General features: G+C 40.8%; 1 protein-coding gene across 1 annotated transcript in view; it reads left to right on the top strand.

Moving 5' to 3' along the window:
* The window catches only part of abca1b (ATP-binding cassette, sub-family A (ABC1), member 1B), a 53,152-nt gene extending 34,378 nt beyond the window's left edge, over positions 1-18,774 (top strand). The window contains exons 21-50 of the mRNA XM_006629740.3: positions 71-210; positions 759-896; positions 1,010-1,230; positions 1,758-1,830; positions 2,037-2,239; positions 2,347-2,395; positions 2,835-2,951; positions 3,250-3,398; positions 3,635-3,759; positions 4,297-4,395; positions 4,846-5,035; positions 5,309-5,403; positions 5,678-5,710; positions 6,136-6,241; positions 6,350-6,424; positions 7,467-7,636; positions 7,864-8,041; positions 8,205-8,320; positions 9,145-9,289; positions 9,684-9,807; positions 10,092-10,221; positions 10,582-10,702; positions 10,890-10,952; positions 11,067-11,173; positions 12,537-12,678; positions 13,171-13,305; positions 13,936-14,039; positions 14,703-14,795; positions 15,338-15,581; positions 16,605-18,774. Of these exons, the coding sequence (XP_006629803.2) occupies positions 71-210; positions 759-896; positions 1,010-1,230; positions 1,758-1,830; positions 2,037-2,239; positions 2,347-2,395; positions 2,835-2,951; positions 3,250-3,398; positions 3,635-3,759; positions 4,297-4,395; positions 4,846-5,035; positions 5,309-5,403; positions 5,678-5,710; positions 6,136-6,241; positions 6,350-6,424; positions 7,467-7,636; positions 7,864-8,041; positions 8,205-8,320; positions 9,145-9,289; positions 9,684-9,807; positions 10,092-10,221; positions 10,582-10,702; positions 10,890-10,952; positions 11,067-11,173; positions 12,537-12,678; positions 13,171-13,305; positions 13,936-14,039; positions 14,703-14,795; positions 15,338-15,581; positions 16,605-16,745 (3,826 nt within the window). The 3' untranslated portion in view covers positions 16,746-18,774. The remainder of the gene's footprint in view (positions 1-70; positions 211-758; positions 897-1,009; positions 1,231-1,757; positions 1,831-2,036; positions 2,240-2,346; positions 2,396-2,834; positions 2,952-3,249; positions 3,399-3,634; positions 3,760-4,296; positions 4,396-4,845; positions 5,036-5,308; positions 5,404-5,677; positions 5,711-6,135; positions 6,242-6,349; positions 6,425-7,466; positions 7,637-7,863; positions 8,042-8,204; positions 8,321-9,144; positions 9,290-9,683; positions 9,808-10,091; positions 10,222-10,581; positions 10,703-10,889; positions 10,953-11,066; positions 11,174-12,536; positions 12,679-13,170; positions 13,306-13,935; positions 14,040-14,702; positions 14,796-15,337; positions 15,582-16,604) is intronic.
* Positions 18,775-18,901: the final 127 nt, after the last annotated feature.

The following is an 18,901-nucleotide window of genomic DNA, read 5'->3' as shown; positions in this document are numbered from 1 at the left end:
TTAAGTGAAAGCTCTGGTTACTGTTTTTATCCGTATCGTTTGGTATTCAATACTGCTTTGTGTTGAAAAGGCTGACAGTGGAAGAGCACATCTGGTTCTACGCCCGTCTGAAAGGCCTGTCGGAGAAGGAAGTGAAAGCAGAAATGGAGCAGATTGTCGGAGACGTTGGCCTACCTCAGAAACGCAAGGCGAAAACAAGTCAGCTGTCCGGTGAGAGACCACTTCTCGGTTGAAGTGCTCATTGTTCGTGACCAAAAAGCTCTAGTTCCTTTAAAACATTTGCAGCTCTTTTGTTCAACACAACTGAAATGAATACATTGGCATTCCTAGTGGCTCTACCATTTTAGAAGCCCTTTCTATGAGTATCATTACGTCATTCGCTTGATAACCATTTCCCAAGTGGAGCTCGGTTGCCTGTGCTGTTGGATTGGGTGTGTTTATATTAATTAGGACTAACTAATTAAGTCAGCTCACAACACAAAGGTGATCACAGAGATTGGCCTGCTTCTGATGGGTTTGCCATTGAAAGTGGTGACTAACTTGCAAGGAACTATAGGGCTAACAGCGTCAAATGGTGATTTGTGATTTAATTTAGACACAAAAGCAACTGGCATTTCCAAACTTAAAATTATTTTTTCATGCTTTCCGAGGAAAAAACCTGTTACAAAAAAACGCTGGATACATTTTTTGTGAATGTGTAACTTATGCTTTTAAAGGAGGTTCAGCAGCATTATGATATGTTGTTTTATCCATTTTAGGAGGTATGCAGAGGAAGCTGTCAGTGGCTTTGGCATTTGTTGGAGGGTCAAAGGTCGTTATTCTGGATGAGCCTACTGCTGGTGTGGACCCTTATGCCCGCAGAGGCATCTGGGATCTTCTGCTGAAGTATCGCCAAGGTAACTGTTGTCTCCCAGTTCTGCCATTTTATTGGCTTTAGTTCCAAGGATAGGAAAACAAGTAAAAGACTAGGCTTTGTCCTGATGTCCTCACATTTTTTTGTTTGCTGTAGGCCGCACCATCATTCTCTCAACGCATCATATGGATGAAGCTGACATTCTTGGGGACAGAATTGCTATCATCTCTCATGGCAAGCTGTGCTGTGTTGGATCATCGCTGTTCTTGAAGAATCAGCTGGGCACAGGCTACTACTTGACCCTGGTGAAGAAAGACCTGGATTCCTCCCTGAGCTCCTGCAGGAACAGCAGCAGCACGGTGTCTTACATCAAAAAGGTGAGCTTGGGTTCAAGCAAAACCCTAGAAAAAGCACAATGACAAAACAAAGTCAGATTTGTATCTTGGCTTTTAATTGTCTGCATATCTCTTGTCTCTTACCTGATTGGAACAGTAAATTATACTTTTCCTTTCATAAAGTAGTCAATTGAATTAAACAGTCAATAGATGCATGAGCAGTACAGTATTTTTTTTCGATCTTCTCCGTTCCTCAGCATACTCACATAAATCTAAACATTTTGCTGAGCACTGTCCCTCTCCTAGCAGACGTTGGACACCCTCAAGCACATTATTATTATTTATATAAACAAAACTTTTTAAAATGCACAGTCACCTTATTCTGGCAGGAACTGATGACAGGTTAGTCTTGCTTAGTCTCTTTAGTCTCATAGTTTCAGTGTGTGGCCTCTGTCTGTACAACAAACGTGCAGCATAAGACTTACATTACATTATAAGTAAAATAGTGTGGAAAACAAGAAATGTAAATGGAAGACAGTAAGCAGTAAAAGCCTGTGTTCCTGTTTTAGGAGGACAGTGTTTCACAGAGCAGCTCCGATGCCGGACTTGGAAGTGACCAGGAAAGTGACACAACCGTTATTGGTAAGTGAGTGGAAACCTGTGGACCGAGGAGACGCAGAGGCCTTTATGCAGCCTTGCCTGAACTCTGTGTTGTGCTCAGTGTTCCCAAATTTGAAGTGCAGCCTATGATGCGTACACAGTTAACAGCTTGTGAAAGACAAGTCGTGGTGAAAAGTGACGGCGAACTGTCAGACAAGTCATAACTGTTCACGTCTTTCCCTTCCTAGACGTGGCGCTCATCTCCGGCGTGATTCTGAAGCACGTCCCCAAGGCCCGGCTGGTGGAAGACTTCGGTCACGAGCTGAGCTATGTGCTGCCTTATGAGGCGGCCAAGGAAGGGGCCTTCGTGGAGCTGTTCCACGAGATTGACGATCGACTCTCAGACTTGGGCATCTCCAGCTACGGCATATCAGACACCACACTGGAGGAGGTAATGCTGCTGTGGCCTGCGGGAATGGGGGTGGATGTCTCTGTGACCTGCAGAATTGATCCGTTCAGTATGACAGTACCATTTAACACTGTTTCCCTTGTTTTTAGATATTCCTAAAAGTGGCAGAAGACAGCGGAGTCGATGCAGAGGTTTCAGGTAAAATACGTGCCTCGTTCATAAGAACTTGGGGAAAAAAAGAATAGTTCTTCACACGAAACTATGTTCTTGTGAACTGATGGAAACAGATTTCTTTGTCAGGTATCAATGTAGAAGCTTGAAGTGTGTTTTCCCAAATTCATTGTGCCTCCACTTTAATCAGTCTGAATTCAAGAAACCATACTAAAGACCGTGCAAAACACATTACTAGTTCAAGATGCTAATAAAATCAGAATTTACTTGTTTATTACCCATTTTCATTTTGTTTTAGAAAGAGAGGAAAAATTATATTTTTTTGTAGACTTACAAAGACAAGTACAAGATTGCTCTTAGGACTTCTGCAGAGGTTCTCAAAGTTTGAGGGTGGATACTGTCACAAGCTTTATTAAATCCACTTTCCGAGTGTCCTGTGGCTTTATTAATTTCTGCACTCATTCAGATGGGACCATCCCAGCTCGGAGGAACCGCAGACATGCCTTTGGAGACAGACAGAGCTGCTTGAGGCCTTTTACTGAGGATGACGCCTTCGATTGTAATGACTCTGAGGGTGATCCAGGTAATGAAACTGCACAGCCCCAGAACAGACCTTCCCGCCAGCAGTTACATCAACAGTAGTGCTGTTCGATTTGTCTTGTCTGCTTGTCTCTGGCAGTATCCCTCTAAGAGCTGAAGTGCCATTTCAAATAACAGGGAATGAGAGCAGCCCACCTTTATCTTCTCTGCCCTGCTCCTACACTACGACACTGCTCTTAGCGTTTGCTCTGTTGCCTTTCTGCGATGTGCAGTAATGTTATGCTCAGTGCAAGCACTTTGTCGTGCTGTAAAGCTCAGTGTTCTGTGTTTGACTGTTTCAGAATCCAGAGAGACGGACTGGCTCAGTGGAATGGATGGGAAGGGCTCGTATCAAGTGAAAGGCTGGAGCCTTAAGAGACAGCAGTTCGTGGCCTTGCTGTGGAAAAGATTTCTGTACGCACGTCGATCCAGGAAGGGCTTCTTTGCACAGGTAAACTCGTTGTGGTAGTTTTAGAGATACGTGCAAGGAAACACTTAAAATATTTTGTAATGATTGGTATTTTATTAGTATAGGTGAATGTGTTTGATTGTTGGAAGCATATATTAAATATAACAAATGGAAGCATTTGACTTTGGGCAAGAAATAGAAACTCTGTAAAAATGCTGAGAATTTGATCCTGTCTGCTTTGTATCCTTTGCATGTGTTAAACAAGACTTTCATTTCAGATTGTGCTACCGGCTGTGTTTGTGTGCATTGCCCTCGTCTTCAGCCTAATTGTTCCTCCTTTTGGAAAATATCCAAGCCTGGAGCTACAGCCCTGGATGTATGATGAGCAGTTCACCTTTATAAGGTAAAGAGTATGTGCACATTTGAACTAAAAACCAATAATTAAGGAATACTACAGAGAATAAAACTGTCCTGCTGTTTTTGTTTACTGTTAATTTGCATACTAAAATAAATTGGCCTGTTGTTGTCAAGCCATGGCTGTAAACTATTTCAAATAAAATAGTTATTGAAAAGGCTCCTGTGAGGCTGATTGGTGGTAAATATAAGGGGAGGAAATCAGTATTTCTGTGTTGCACAATGGTGATTTGCTTATCGGTTTAGGTTACACTGTGCAATACTGACATGCCACATGTACTTATTTTTTAATGTGTGAAAACATGAACTCTAAAAAGACTCTAAAAGATTATGTCTCCTTTAATTTGAATGTTTATAAAGTTCTCTTTGTGGTAGTTCCCAGATCTATGGCATTCTTTGCTATTTTTCTGCCTCTCCTCTTCCCAACACTAATTTCATGATGGGAACTCCAGGTAGATGAGAAAGACAAAAGATGGGTAATGTAATGCATTAGCGCTCTGAAGGTTGATTCGCTGGTTTGTTACAGCAACGATGCCCCTGAAGATGCCAACACACAGAAGTTACTGGGTTCTCTGACCAGCAGTCCAGGATTCGGCACCAGGTGCATGAAAGGAAATCCTATTCCGTAAGTATTCCTTCAGGAAGAGCAGCCATATCAGACACACATGGGAGCACTGACACATTGCCCTCACTTGTGTACATAAAGTGGACTGAAACTGGACTCTGCATTGACTGTTTCAAATCTTAATTGTTTAAATTTGCGCAAAAAGATGAAGGAAAATGTTCTTCACTAATATTGCCGAGGACGAAACATCCAACTCCAAGTAAGAACATTAAGGAGGAATTAAGGAGCTTATAGAAAAGTTGATTTAATGTATATTAAAATCTATCATTAGCACTACCTACAGTAGTTTGATGAAGCCGCTTGTTTTTTCAGTTGTATGACACTGTCAAATTCAGAGAGTGGGTATCACAAATTCCCACACAAAGAATGAAAAATGTTAGTATGTTCATGGTTGTGAAAGTGAAAGTGGTAACTCCAGAAACGGCAGGGCTGATAAATACTCCTTTCCAGAGATACCCCGTGCTTGGTGGGGGACAACGAGTGGGTGACGCCAGAAGTGCCGGACAGCGTGACGGATCTCTTCCTGAAAGGGAACTGGACAATGGAGAAGCCATCTCCCTGCTGTGAGTGCAGCAGTGAAGGCCGGAAGAAAATGCTCCCCGACTGCCCAGCGGGAGCCGGCGGACTGCCCCCGCCTCAGGTAACAAGGCCCAAACCGCCAAAGCTGCACCAGGCCTCAACCTCAGGGCCTAACCCGACACTGTTATCAAGGATCCAGGCTAACAGGAACATTTGTTGCACAGCCACTCTGAACACTCAGAGTTTCAATATTAAAGGGCTGTAATCGGACCATGAATTTGCCAAGGTTTAGTTCACCAGCTTTTTCATTCTTTCCAAACTCATCATTACCTTTACAAAGTCTGGGGAGATTGGAGTTTTAAGTGTCTTTTTTTCTGTTTTTTTTTTCTCATAGATGAAACTAAGTACAGGAGACACCCTGCAAAACCTCACTGGCAGAAATATATCTGACTACCTGGTGAAAACATACGCACAGATCATCGGCAAAAGGTGAAGTTCTGCCATCAAACAGCCTGAATTTGAACAACTCAGTAGTTAACAAAGTTAATTCAAGTTCCAAGTTTTTTCTTTTGGATTTCATTGAAAACCGGTGGAATTGTATAAACAGGTCAACAGCATGTGTAAAAATCCATGATTGGAAATGGTTTAAGCTGATATTAATATTGAATTACTTATAATTTATGTTTGACACTCATTGTAAGACTTAATTAACTTAAAATGAGGCATAATACATTTATTCAAGCAAGACATTTATTTTTTACAGCCTGAGGAACAAGATTTGGGTCAACGAATTCAGGTATTCTACTTTTTTTCTTTTTGATTTTTAATAAACTGACAAATGTAGTGCAGTGCAATTCAATGCTGTCAATACTTTTAAATATATTATAAAATTTCAGTGCCTACAAATTGCCATACAGTATAGTGCCTTTTGTTTTTAATTACAAATGTTTTCATGCATGCATGGAAAACCAGTGTGGTACTTTGAACTAGCGGCACCCTATATCACATATCATTGTTGTTAAGTGAAGTTAAGAAGGTTACAGAGTTTTAATTGATAATAATCCAGGGTAACATTGCATATTTTGTAATGTTTGAAAAGTGAAAATGCAGATAACATTGAAGTGCATTAATGCATTTTCTAATATACAAAAGTATTTTCTAATTTCCCTAAAGAAAGTATAGTTTGCCATCATGCCCTAAGAGACTGGTAATTGTTTTCAGGTATGGTGGATTCTCTCTGGGGGCAAGCAGTTCTGAGATCCTCCCACCTGGCGATGAAATTAACGATGCCATATTTCGAATCAGAAAGCTTTTCAACTTGGAAAAGGTAAATTCTCAATCTGTTAAATTACAGTACAATTCTCAATCTCTTAGGTTACAGTGTAAAGTCAGAGGACTTGACCTTATTTCTAACATGTCTGGATTTTTTCATCAGGGAGCAGCAGCCGATCGATTCTTGGGAAGTTTATCTGGATTCATGAAGGGACTGGATGCAAAAGATAATGTGAAGGTTAGTTCTTATTGTCCCGTCCCGTCCCGAAAGACCCACAAACCCATTTTTGATGCTGCTCAGTTTTGTATGGCTGTTACCTGTTTCTACATTCACACAGGAAAATCATTCATCACTGATTCATGCATGTTTCTGTTACATCTTTTGAATAACCAAGAACATGATCAAGCACTCTCACAGCCTTCTTTCAGTTTTCTTCTAATTTCTGTCAGTAATCAGAAGAGATATTAGAGTACAAGGCACCCTGCTTGTTTAAGTGTATTTTAAGAGTATTAAGTATTCTTTCGGCTCTGATGGCAGGGGAGTGACTCTGGTGACCATACCGGATTTTTTCCATTGCTGACCTTGGCAGTAATCATTTTTTGTTTCCAAGCTTCATAGTAATCTTCTGCTAGGATTCCGTCTGTTTTCTGTGCCAGGGTAGATAGCACCAGGGACTCATGTCTGATAGTCTGTAAGTCAGTTGGTTTCTCACACAAAATAACTTGCTTTTAAGCATTTTTTACACAAAATATCCAGTACTAAGGAGGCTTTGTCCTTGGGGGAAAAATGAAAACATATAAATGGATATTTTGTCTGTATTGACCTTCTTAATGATTCAAAATGATGCAGATTCAATGAGCAAGAGAGAGACACTTTTTGACAACTTCATAGCAAGCAGAATTGCCCTTATGATTAGTCTTTGCACTTTCTGTTGGCCCCAGTTTCTTGTCGGGTGGAGGTTCAGTAGTTAAAAAACTACTGGAATAGTAGGTGGAATTTTCTTTTTACACTTAGTTTCCCATGTCCTCTTAACTAATTTTTATGAAATGGTTATTTTATGTCATCCAGCAAGAATGAACAAAAATAATAGGGAGGGTGTGATCTTGACTTCATTGACAGAAGGAAAAGGATTGATTCTTGATTCTTGATTCTTGATATTGAAGAAAGGGGGTCTGACTCCTGTTTCGAAGTTCCCACCTTATTTTGGAGCATTTCATTTTAATTTAAATGTAAACATGTTAGCAGAATTCGAGTGAGACCTCCCCCACTTCTCTTTCAGATCTGGTTTAATAATAAAGGCTGGCACAGCATTGGCACCTTCCTGAATGTGATGAACAATGGGATCCTTCGCGCCAATCTACCCGAAGGGGAAGATCCCAGTGTGTATGGGATCAGCGCCTTTAACCACCCTCTGAACCTCACAAAGGAGCAGCTCTCACAGGTGGCCCTGTAAGTTCAGACAGAGGACGTCTGAGGAAACCTTTGAATCTAAGACAATAACATAAAATGGCATTTTTATATTCAGGGCAAATTTAAACCTGATCTATGAAGCAGAAAAGAACCTTGAGGTCGTTTCCTTTGGATTTTTTTCAAAGCTAAATATAGTAGACAAGTAGCAGAGCTTTTGGAAATCGAATGTGGAAAAAGAGTATTTGAAATGCCGTGTTTCTCCCTAGGATGACCACCTCAGTGGACGTTCTGGTGTCTATCTGCGTGATCTTCGCCATGTCCTTCGTGCCGGCCAGTTTCGTAGTGTTCCTGATCCAGGAGAGAGTGAGCAAGTCAAAGCACATGCAGTTCATCAGTGGAGTCCAGCCCGGACTTTACTGGTTGGCCAACTTTGTCTGGGATATGGTGAGTCATGTGCCCTTCACTCCTCAAATATTTAATGATGCTGGTGACAACTTACGCAAGACTGTCATAAGCCTGATGATGTAACTGCAGCTGTTTTAGGAATGTGTTTGTGTATGTGTGTTTTCAGTAACTCAGTGGAAGATTTTTTTTTAATGTATTCCAGTGCAACTACATTGTGCCTGCGACACTTGTCATCATCATTTTCGTCTGCTTTCAACAAAAGTCCTATGTCTCCTCTGCCAACCTGCCTGTCCTGGCTCTTCTGCTGCTCCTCTATGGGTAGGTTTTACAAACATGATCTTTAGAAAGGGCTGCAGGGAAGCTTAGTATGCCTCTAGCTGTGGTATGGTTCATTGCATGCTAGATGTTTTCTCACAATGTATTTTTTCTGGAGCGTTCTAATCAGATTGTTAGGAGGAAAAAATAGCTGTTGGTTAATTAAAGCTTAGTTGATAATGAAAAGTTGAAATGCAGATTGCTCCATTTGGTGTAGCGTTCAGCAAAGACGTTTTACTGTGTCACAGAGGTTTAATATTAAAGGCAGGGGTAAGGGCTCGTGTGGGAGGAGTTACAGTACCAGCGAATTGATTTTTGACAAAAGAAGATGACAAAAGAAGCCATGTTTGCGTTTCATTATTTTCCCTAAACAACGGCAAAAAAACACAAAAATGCATCAGACGCCCCCGCCACTCCTGCGAGAAGCAGAAAAGTTGCAAAGGAGGCATCACAAACCCACCCCCAGCAGCAAGATGTATTATCTCTGGCGAAGTTGCTTTGACTGAAAAAAAATCCTCTCCTTCATAATGACTCTATACTGATGTGTGCGGAACTGTTACCTTGGTAACATACTGTAGCTACATAATAAAGCACTCCTCAGTGAAATAGAAAAAAAGGAATATGAGAAGAGTATAGGGTACAATTGCTCAAGGAAGCACATTGTAGATTACTGAATCCTCAAAAGCCACAGTGATGAACAGTGATTAGTATCTGTGACAAGTGTACTATCCTTTGTTATCTTTTGTGAGACCTACCAGTTAATCAGTATTCCCTACTGTAAAAACAACCATTATCTCACTTTTCTAATGTCCGTGTTTTCATTAAAGGTGGTCAATCACCCCCTTGATGTATCCTGCCTCCTTCTTCTTCAAAATCCCCAGCACGGCATATGTGGTTCTCACCAGTGTTAATCTGTTCATTGGGATCAACGGGAGTGTTTCCACTTTTGTACTTGAACTGTTTACCAACCATGTAAGTCGTGTTCCGTTTGTGTAAGTCTCTTTAGTGAAAATGTGTTTTTATAGGGCAGGGATCCCCAATAGGGTTTGTCTGCAGGTTTTCTGTCCAGCTGGATCAGCTCGTTAATTGATTAATGGGACCAGTTTAACAGCTCTTCGCCCAGCTCTTCGTGTTCTGCTGCTTCAAAAAGATTTAGAAAAGCTGCAAACACCCTACATTCTTAAAAAAACAAATGTTTGGAAAATTTGTAGAAAGGTTGTAGCTTGGTGAATAAGATGTCTTGAAAATGAAGGACACACGTTACTTTAGAAAAGACGTGAGGATTAAGCACAGTGTGAATCTCTGATAACCCAGGGCTTTTTTCACGAGCACAATCTCATCTTTTCGCGGTCTGTTTTATCACCAGAGCCTTGGTGGAGTGAATGAGATTCTGAAGCGAGTTTTCCTCATCTTCCCACACTTCTGTCTGGGACGAGGTTTGATCGACATGGTGAAAAATCAGGCTATGGCTGACGCCCTGGAGAGATTTGGTAAGGGTCTTGACGAAAACCGTTTGTTTTAATCATTTAGGACTAGTTAAAACGGGACATGATTTCAGTAATCATACCTACCACAACAAGGATTATGAGTCTAAAACGGAATCATTATTATTATTCTGAGGAGGTTTTGCTATACTGTTTTTAGGTGAGGATTACTACGTCAGTGCTAAGGCTTTTGTCATCAATAAATAGGAATGTAAGCAGGATTTAAAAGGTTCCGTCTGACTTTGGGCCTGTGTCCGGGCCTTCCTCTGAGCAGAGTGCTGTCGTTGCAGGGGAGAATCGCTTCAGGTCGCCCCTGTCCTGGGACATGGTTGGCAGGAACCTCTTCGCGATGGCAGTGGAGGGCGTGGTGTTCTTCTGTATTACAGTGCTCATCCAGTACAGATTCTGCATCAAGCCAAGGTACGACCAAAAGCTGCACCTCTGCACGTCAGACATCAGATTTCTTGGACATCGCCATCATTCACTGGTTGTTAATAAAGTGAAATCCAGCAGAAATGCCTCATTTAGTCCAGTTTTATCATTTAATAACACATGGACATCGTTAATTTTGCCAGATGTCAGCAGCACAACTAGATGGCATTCCTGAGAACCCTTTTATGTGTAGGAACTTTTCTTGTGTTGATTAGAAGAGGTTTTGCCTTTTGTACTAATTCCTTCAGCCATAGCAAAGCTAGATATTGAATTGAACACGGTCCTGCCACATCTGCTCCAAATGAGCTCAGAGCTGCATTTTGAAAACATTTTGTTGCTGCTCTTCAGGGCAGTGTCTCCCAAACTTCAGCCTATCAGTGATGAAGATGAAGATGTGGCACGCGAGAGGCAGAGGATTATGAGTGGTGGCGGCCAGACTGACATCCTGGAGCTCAGGGAGTTGACGAAGGTGAGAGGGCACTGCCAGTGAATAGCATGTCTCTAAGCTGACCTTCTGCAGAGCAGAAGCTGCCATTTTTTTACTCGATTTAACATTGGTGCTGTATCTCATGTGTAAACAGCGTTTGTGGCTGGTGCTGATCAGGACAGGGAAGTCTTCAAATAAGACCTTGATATATTGTATTTTTGTAATGCAGGTGTACAGAATGAAACGGAAGCCCGCTGTGGATCGTCTTTGTGTGGGAATCCCACCAGGGGAGGTATTGCCAGATGTTTCATGAGACTTTGTTAGAATTACAGTAAGCTTTTCGTGCAAATTTAAGGAAGATGCATACACACAGTATCTAAAGCAGTGCTCTTGTGTGCTTCGTCAGTGTTTTGGCCTGCTGGGTGTAAACGGTGCTGGAAAGACGACCACCTTCAAGATGCTGTCGGGTGATACAGACGTAACTCGTGGGGAGGCCTTCCTAAGTGGAAAGAGGTGAGAGTGGATCTCAGACAGCCTGCTCTGGAGTTGATATTCGTCATTCTGCAAAGCACTAGCACTTTCAGTTCTTTGCGAATCCTCCTTTTCTTTAGACTCCAGTTTTTGGACTAGCCACTTACTAATGCATAGCAGAACTATTCCAAACAAGCATCATGCACAACAGGGTTATTATGACAACATTTCAGAAAATAAAAGGAATTCAGAAATATGTTGAAAGGCATTAAAAAAGCAACAAATGTTATTGGTTCTAATACTCATTTGCGTGGTCCTGATTTCTCTAGGGTACAAAAGAAGCAACCAGGTGAAGTGACCACACTGACCATAAAACAAGTGATCCTTGAATATGGGTTACGGTCCTCAAATTGATTTTTTGGATTGTGTCACTTCTCTATATACAGTACTCATCCTGTTTTGCAACACTTGCATTTTAGTGACTCACAAGTTTCGCCCGTTAGATGTTTGTTTCTGCTGGCTGAGCATATTTACTTCGCCCAGTGGACTGGATGACCGCTGGTAATTCATTGTCATCTGTTGGATGTCTAAACAAGAGCAAACTGGATACGGCTGGCTGTAGGAAGGATGTGGTTCCGAGTAGCGTGACCAAGAAGGACAGTCAGTGCGTGATAACATAAGAGTGTTCGCAAATGAGTGGAAGCCATTGAAAAGGAAGGAGGCAGTTCTGCACGTGCAGCTCATTTGGTTTTCAGTAGCTTATTGATCCCAGGCTCTCATTCTGCCAGCTTGTGCAAGAACAAGGGTTTTGGCTTTGGCAACGTGGCTAGCTAGACTCCTGCCACTGTGTGGTGAAAGAAGCACCTCCACTTCTCAGATTTTAATATACTTCCCCGGAGTTTCAACTAGTGTCCGGTGGTTTGTGTTTCACTGTTGATTCTGTAGTCCACTGACTTTATCAAAGACTCCAGGATCAGGTTGCTTTGTAGCTGTGGCTTAATACAGCACATAGAAACCTTTTACCAGGACAAGATCAAGTAACGTGTGAGCTACTAGAGTGTATTTCCAAAAGGGGAGCTACAGTATATAAAGTACAATACGTGACACCAGGGTACCTTTAGTTTTTGGAAAATGCTGAGGAACTTCAGTATCCATTAGTTATTGAAAAAACTCTAAACAAATCCTTCAAATATCAAGCTTTAAATGTCCAAAGTTAACCCAGACAAAGTTATAGCATTAAATCTTTTATCTTGACTTTTTTTCCATCTTTTGAATGCAGTATACCCCTGCTTCCCTTTCTAAAGTGCACAATGAATCTGTGAATGGGGGTCCATCGAGTGCTGTTCCACAGAGGAGTTAACATTTTCCAGCTCTTGTGTAATCCTAGGGTTTCTTGTCTTGCCAGTGTCCTGAGAGAGATCCACGAGGTGCACCAGAACATGGGCTACTGCCCTCAGTTCGATGCCATCAATGACCTGTTGACTGGAAGAGAGCACCTGGAGTTCTACGCTATTTTGCGTGGAGTACCAGAGAAAGAAGTCTGCAAGGTAGGAATACCATGGACAGTTCTCCTACATTCAGAAGGCCTCAGGGTTCAAATCTAAAAAAAATGCATTTTAAACAAGATTCTAAGGAAAATCCTGACCTTTTTAATAACCATGAATGGCATTTTGACATTATTAATGTTTTGTAACTCAACCTTTAAATGTGCAGTTTCCTTAATGACCTCACAATTTGTTATCTCCTTTATAATCTGGGGTGTTTGACTTGGAGGCAGAGTAGATGACAGTTATGTTCTGGAATATTTCAGTGGCTCTAAACAGACGGTGTTGTGCTGATTCTTCTTCAGAAGTGTGAAAGACGACTGAAAGAAGTTAGAAGCCCTCTCCTGTATGATAGCTCTTATAATGACGTCACTAGCTTTCATGTTTTGAGAAATACCTAAAATTGGCATTACGTTGAAACTTCTAAAACCTCAACCATCCTGTTGGAGCCCTGGCTGTGTGTGTGGTTTCTGATGATTTCAATCGCTCCCACAGGTAGCGGAGTGGGGGATTCGGAAACTGGGCCTGGTGAAGTATGTGGACAAAGGCGCTGGGAGTTACAGTGGAGGCAACATGCGCAAACTCTCCACTGCGATGGCTTTGATTGGAGGACCTCCTGTGGTGTTCCTGGTGAGCGTGCAGTGATCAGTAGCTGTTCACAACAGGGGATACCTAGAACCTACCATTCAGGGTTCGGGAATTCAAATGTAACTCAGAGCCGATTCATTGGGAAGAAAACATGAGCAATATTGCACCCACCCACTCAGGATGTAGCTGCTCCTGACCTTCCCAGCAGGGTGGCACATAGTTGTGTTAGATTAACTGGTGTCTAAGCCGGCACTTGTTTCGTTACATGGTTTTTCAGTTCTCACATTTCTTTTAGCCAACCATGCTTAACTAGGGGTTTCTTCTCAAGGATAACCTTACCAGAGGCCCTTGTGAATTCTGTCTTGTTAACAGTATTCAGCCAAAGAATGCCTCCTTTACTTCTATAGTATGTAGAAGGTTTAGGAGCAAACCACATTCAAAGAGGAATATAACAAATTATTGATGATTATATGGTGTGTCCGAGCCTTAAGGCTCATAAATAAATGAACAAGCATTCTAGCATTGGCTTAATGTCTCAGAAGTCCAGTAGCTTAAATGTGCCTTTTTTAGATGATCCGTAAAGGCAGACACACTTGTATTATTTTGTCCATAGGGAATATCAGAGTATTTTTCTGCATGATGTACTTAATAATGCTGTAATGCTTCCGACAGGACGAGCCCACCACTGGAATGGACCCTAAAGCTCGGAGAGCCCTCTGGAACTGTATCCTCGGCATTATCAAAGAAGGACGCTCTGTAGTGCTCACCTCACACAGGTACACCACTCACACATTTATTGCTGCTATTACAGATTACTCTTGATTAGTGCAGATGTTTTAATATCTTTTATTATCTTTTGTTTTTTCTATTGTGAAGTGTTTTGAGATGTCTTTTGTAAAAGGATCCATATAAAATAAAGATGACTGCTGTGATTTTTTTTAAAGTCTTAATATTGTTAAGAGTGCTGTTAATTAAAAATAAAATGGCCACTTGTGCTTTTTAAGCACCACATTTGAGTACAAACAATATGATCACTATCCTGGAACTATACAAGGAGGAACTGGGTTGAAGTACATTTAAAACTGAGACCAAGGGTTTTTTACTCAAAGTGCTGTGGGAGTGTGGAACAAGGTACCCAGCCTTGTTGTTAAATGAGATATCCTTGTTTTTTTCATGAAACAGCTGGATGAGTTCTTTGAATAAATTAGCTTAACTGACAAACAAGCTAGATAGGCCCAAAGGCCTCCTCCTGTTTGCAATCACTGTTATATTCTTACTGTAAAAGCTCATAAAATGTCTCATACTGTATTTTTCCATAATTTAAAGTATTTGAGTTTATTAAATTTAGTTCAGAGAGCTGATGTATCATTACAAGAGTCCTGGATGATACACAAGCCTACATGGATGAATGTGTGACCGTTTTTTTTTTGTCTCCACAGTATGGAGGAGTGTGAAGCCCTCTGTACACGAATGGCGATAATGGTTAATGGCAGGTTCCGGTGCCTAGGCAGTGTTCAGCATTTAAAGAACAGGTAATAATGAAGACTTCTTTTTCTGCCTGAAACCCCCTTGCCTACAATCTGTACTGTGCGCAGCTGCTGCTCAGGCAGTGGGAATTCTACCGAGATAAAAAAGGGGTACAGAGAATTTAGGACCCAGTAATCACAACTGTGTCTTTTACTGGGCTATACATTTTATGGTGTCAGGAGATACATGAATACATGAATCCATATTCAAATTTAAATTTTTTAACAGGATGTGACCCAATTTAATTTTCAGTTTATAATTGACGTTTATTATAAATTTACTTGGCTGACACTTTTATCTAAGTAATACGTTTATATACAGCAGTTGGGTTTCCTGAGTCAGAATACTGGATTTGAACCCATAACATTCTGGTCAGGCGGGCTAGAGTCCAGACCCTTACCACTGTTCCACACTGCATTTTTTTACTGGGTTAATATTTCCAAAAGAAGGTCTTGGTAAGGTGAAGGGGAGTTGGCTCTGCCGACAGAAACCTCACTGTGGTTTGTCTGTTGTTTCTTTGTCTCACTTTGTTGGTTCTTTTTGTCAGGTTTGGAGATGGGTACACCATTATCCTGCGGGTGGCAGGCACCAATCCAGAGCTGGAGCCCGTGATGAAGTTCATCGAGAACGAGCTGCAGGGTAGCGTGCTGAAGGAGAAGCACAGGAACATGCTGCAGTATCAGCTGCCCTCCTCCCTTACCTCCCTCGCCAGGATATTCAGTATCCTGTCCAAGAACAAGCAGCAGCTCAGGATAGAGGACTATTCGGTGTCGCAGACTACTCTTGACCAAGTAAGCCTTTTGCATTCTTTTTAACTTTAGAATTACAAATGATTTTTGTTAGATTTGTCACCCAATTTGAAGTAGCCATCTTGGCTATCGGCTACAAACCCTGTGACCGTTCATGGGGAGTAGAAAGTGTAGGCCAACTGCTCCGCTCTGCCCAACTTGAAGACACTCGTTTTTTTAACACATTATAGGCAACACAATCCCTTACTGGAGGCTTGGTGCCGATTTGTGGAGAGGCATGGAGATAGGTTTGGAGGGGTTGCAAGCACCTATGAGGCTGCAGAGGGCTGCTTCTGAGAGCAGAGAGAGCCCTGGCTGATCTCCCCCTTGGCAGTACTCAGCCAGTTATGCTCTGAATGCTGGTCAGCTAATTCAGCGACTCCCTGAGGCCCTGCACTCATAGAGCTCTAGTGCACTTCAGCTGAGGTGCTAGGAAGGCCCCACTTTGGTGCTGTTGTGCAATCTGGTGTAGTAGTAACCTTTTAAATGTTCAGATTGTCCAACGTGAATCTGCCTGTGTAGAAGTCTTTGTAGATTGTTATTGTCAAGCAAACACATTAATTCTTATTGTTCAAGAACTGTGTCAGAAAGAATTACTCTGGTTCAACGTTCAAGAGGTAATGACAATGGCCTAGTGGTCATGTTATCCCAAAATAATAGTGCGCAGATACTTACAAAAAGGGTATGAAAGTGCTTTACTACACGACCATAGTGCCCCCTGGTGGTCATTCCACCAAAGCTTTGTGTTAATTAATTGGTCATTCATTGAACAAATTAAAACCATTTCTCCTAAAAAGTTAAGTAAACCGTACCCAACTGAGCAAATAATGAGGCTGGAAAGAGTGTCTCTGGGATCCAAGTCTGAGCTTTTTGAACTCCGGCCTTAAGAGTTTTCAGTAGGTGCTGACACTCTCTGTAATAAAAGACAGGATATAACAGCAGGGATGTTGCTGCAAGAGATGCAGTTTTGAAAGGCTATGGTGTGTAACAGCCCGAACTGATAACTCCATCTGTCTTCTTTTCCAGGTGTTCGTGAATTTTGCAAAGGACCAAAGTGACGAGGACCATTCAAAAGACATTTCTTTGAACAGAAAAGAAGCTGCGTTAGATATGGCGCAGCTGACTTCCTTTCTGAAAGACCAAAAGATGAGAGAAAGCTACGTGTGATTTCTTTTTTTTTTTGTCATTTCAAACTGGAACTGCCGAGGCAACTCTTGAAAAGCAGTTTTTTATTTCAGTAGGAGCTGTGAAAGAAGACCAAGTGCAAGAACTGAAACTGAACACACTACTGAAATTACGCAATGCAAGTCAATGCAAGTCAATGCAAAAATTCCACTTCTGTTCACAAGGCAGTGCCTTGTGCTCTTCATTAGTTTTAAGCATAGCAAGTGCAAAAACTTGAATATAGTTAGATTTGTTTTTACAGCTATAGCATTGAGGATGCTGAAGTTCTGTTTTTTTTTTCCTAGAATGTGCGACATTTTTTATAAAATCCATGTAATTCCAATCCCTCGCTATCAATAATAACAGGGGAATCAGGGTCTGCTCACTTTGAAACCACAGTTTTTCTTACAGTATCCGAATGTCTATGGCTTCTCAGAAGAATTTAGATTTTCTAAGTATATTTACAAATGTTGTACTATAGTAGTTGTTTCTAATGTGGCATTATTTATATATCTTTCTCAGCACAGTGCCTGCTAAAGTATAGTCTCACTTTAAAATACTCCCTCCAGGATCTATAAGTACAAAATACAAAATTGAACTAAGAAATGTACTGTACTGACAAAGCATTTATCTGTGTGACGGTTCGTCCCTCGTTTTTCTTAAAGCAACCAATCATGTTGTTGTATTTCAATCACAGAGCTTGAAAATACCTCAGGAGATTAAGAGCCCACTTAAAACAAATCATCCTAGGTTACAAAAAATCATAAGCTCTGTGGTGAAGGGTTTTATGAATAGACTTCTATCTAATGAGTGCTACATTGATTCTACACTGAAGTTTGTTACCAGCTTTTTTAGATGTCTGAAGATATGGCATATGGTCCTGGCTACCAGCATCAGGTTAATGAGCAGGACTTGAGGAGCTCTAGCAGTATTCCAGCTAAATTGCAAGGGATTTGTTGATGTGATTATAGTTCAAGAATGTCCATCTGTTATTACTCTGTGGAGGTTTTGTATAGTTTCCTAAATTTTATGTGTAGTCCAGTGGAATCATTTTGATAGATCTCTTTATACACCAAAAACATCTTCAAAAGCAAAAAAAGAGCATTTAAATGTTTCATGCCACCAGCATTTGTGAGTGATCATCACGATATCAAAGGTGTCATGGAGGATCAGCTTCATAAACCCTGCATCAGGATTACCTGCCTTTAAATCATAGAATATTGCTGCTGACATTTGTTACATTACAGTGGCCTTGCAGCTACATAACATGATAATTATAATCCAATCCAGAATCATTAATATACAGAAATGAGTCTAGTGTTTGGAATTAAGTGAACATAAACTCTCTAGAACAGACATTTTCATTCACCATTGATGTTATCATTGCACAAGTGCCATATCCTGCGATTACAATAGCATCCTTGTACCAAAATGTGCCAATAGTGTCTACTGAACTATATTTAAGCAGTATAACCATTTGCAAGAGAAAGGTGGTGATCCTTATTATTACTCAATTATATCTGTTTCTTGTTGGTTCATAAATTGTTGGTTCTCAATCTTTTGTACAAAGTATTTTTAGACACATATACAGTAGTTCATGTTAGGAAGTTGATAAAGACTAAATTCATAACAGCAGTTTCATTTCTAAATTGCCACTGCTCTGACGAGAGGAAGCAGAAATTTTTTATTTTGACCAGATATGATCAGGTAAGAAGATGCTCACAATAAGGAATCCTGTTGGGGAAAATACACAGTTAATTGTTTTGATTCGACACAGGAGGGCAGTATTGTTGGTCCTTCATTCCAAGCACTTTATACTGTTTTTTTGTTGGGTTTTATTGCACTGGACTATCCACAGACTTTATAAAAACAGACTTTTGTGATGAAAACATTTGTTCTAAGATGGTCAATTTTTTCTGTTTAATATCAATATCTGTTTACATCAAAAGTATTAAGAAAGGCTGTATGGGAATATCTATGTTACTTGTCATTCACATTACTTATTTACAAAATAAAACTTGACAAATTTTCACTTGCTGCAATGATTTAATTGTTCTAATGAACATTAAGGTAACATTTCACAAACTGTTGTCTTCATAAGTCGGTCTTGTCCTGTTTTTATTTTTCTGATTAATGTAATCATAAATTGAATATACGAT

The sequence above is a fragment of the Lepisosteus oculatus genome, chromosome 1 (assembly GCF_040954835.1).
Source record: "Lepisosteus oculatus isolate fLepOcu1 chromosome 1, fLepOcu1.hap2, whole genome shotgun sequence".
Classification (NCBI taxonomy): domain Eukaryota; kingdom Metazoa; phylum Chordata; class Actinopteri; order Semionotiformes; family Lepisosteidae; genus Lepisosteus; species Lepisosteus oculatus.
Note: the sequence above shows the minus strand (reverse complement) of the source record. Positions and strands in the feature narration are given on the sequence as shown.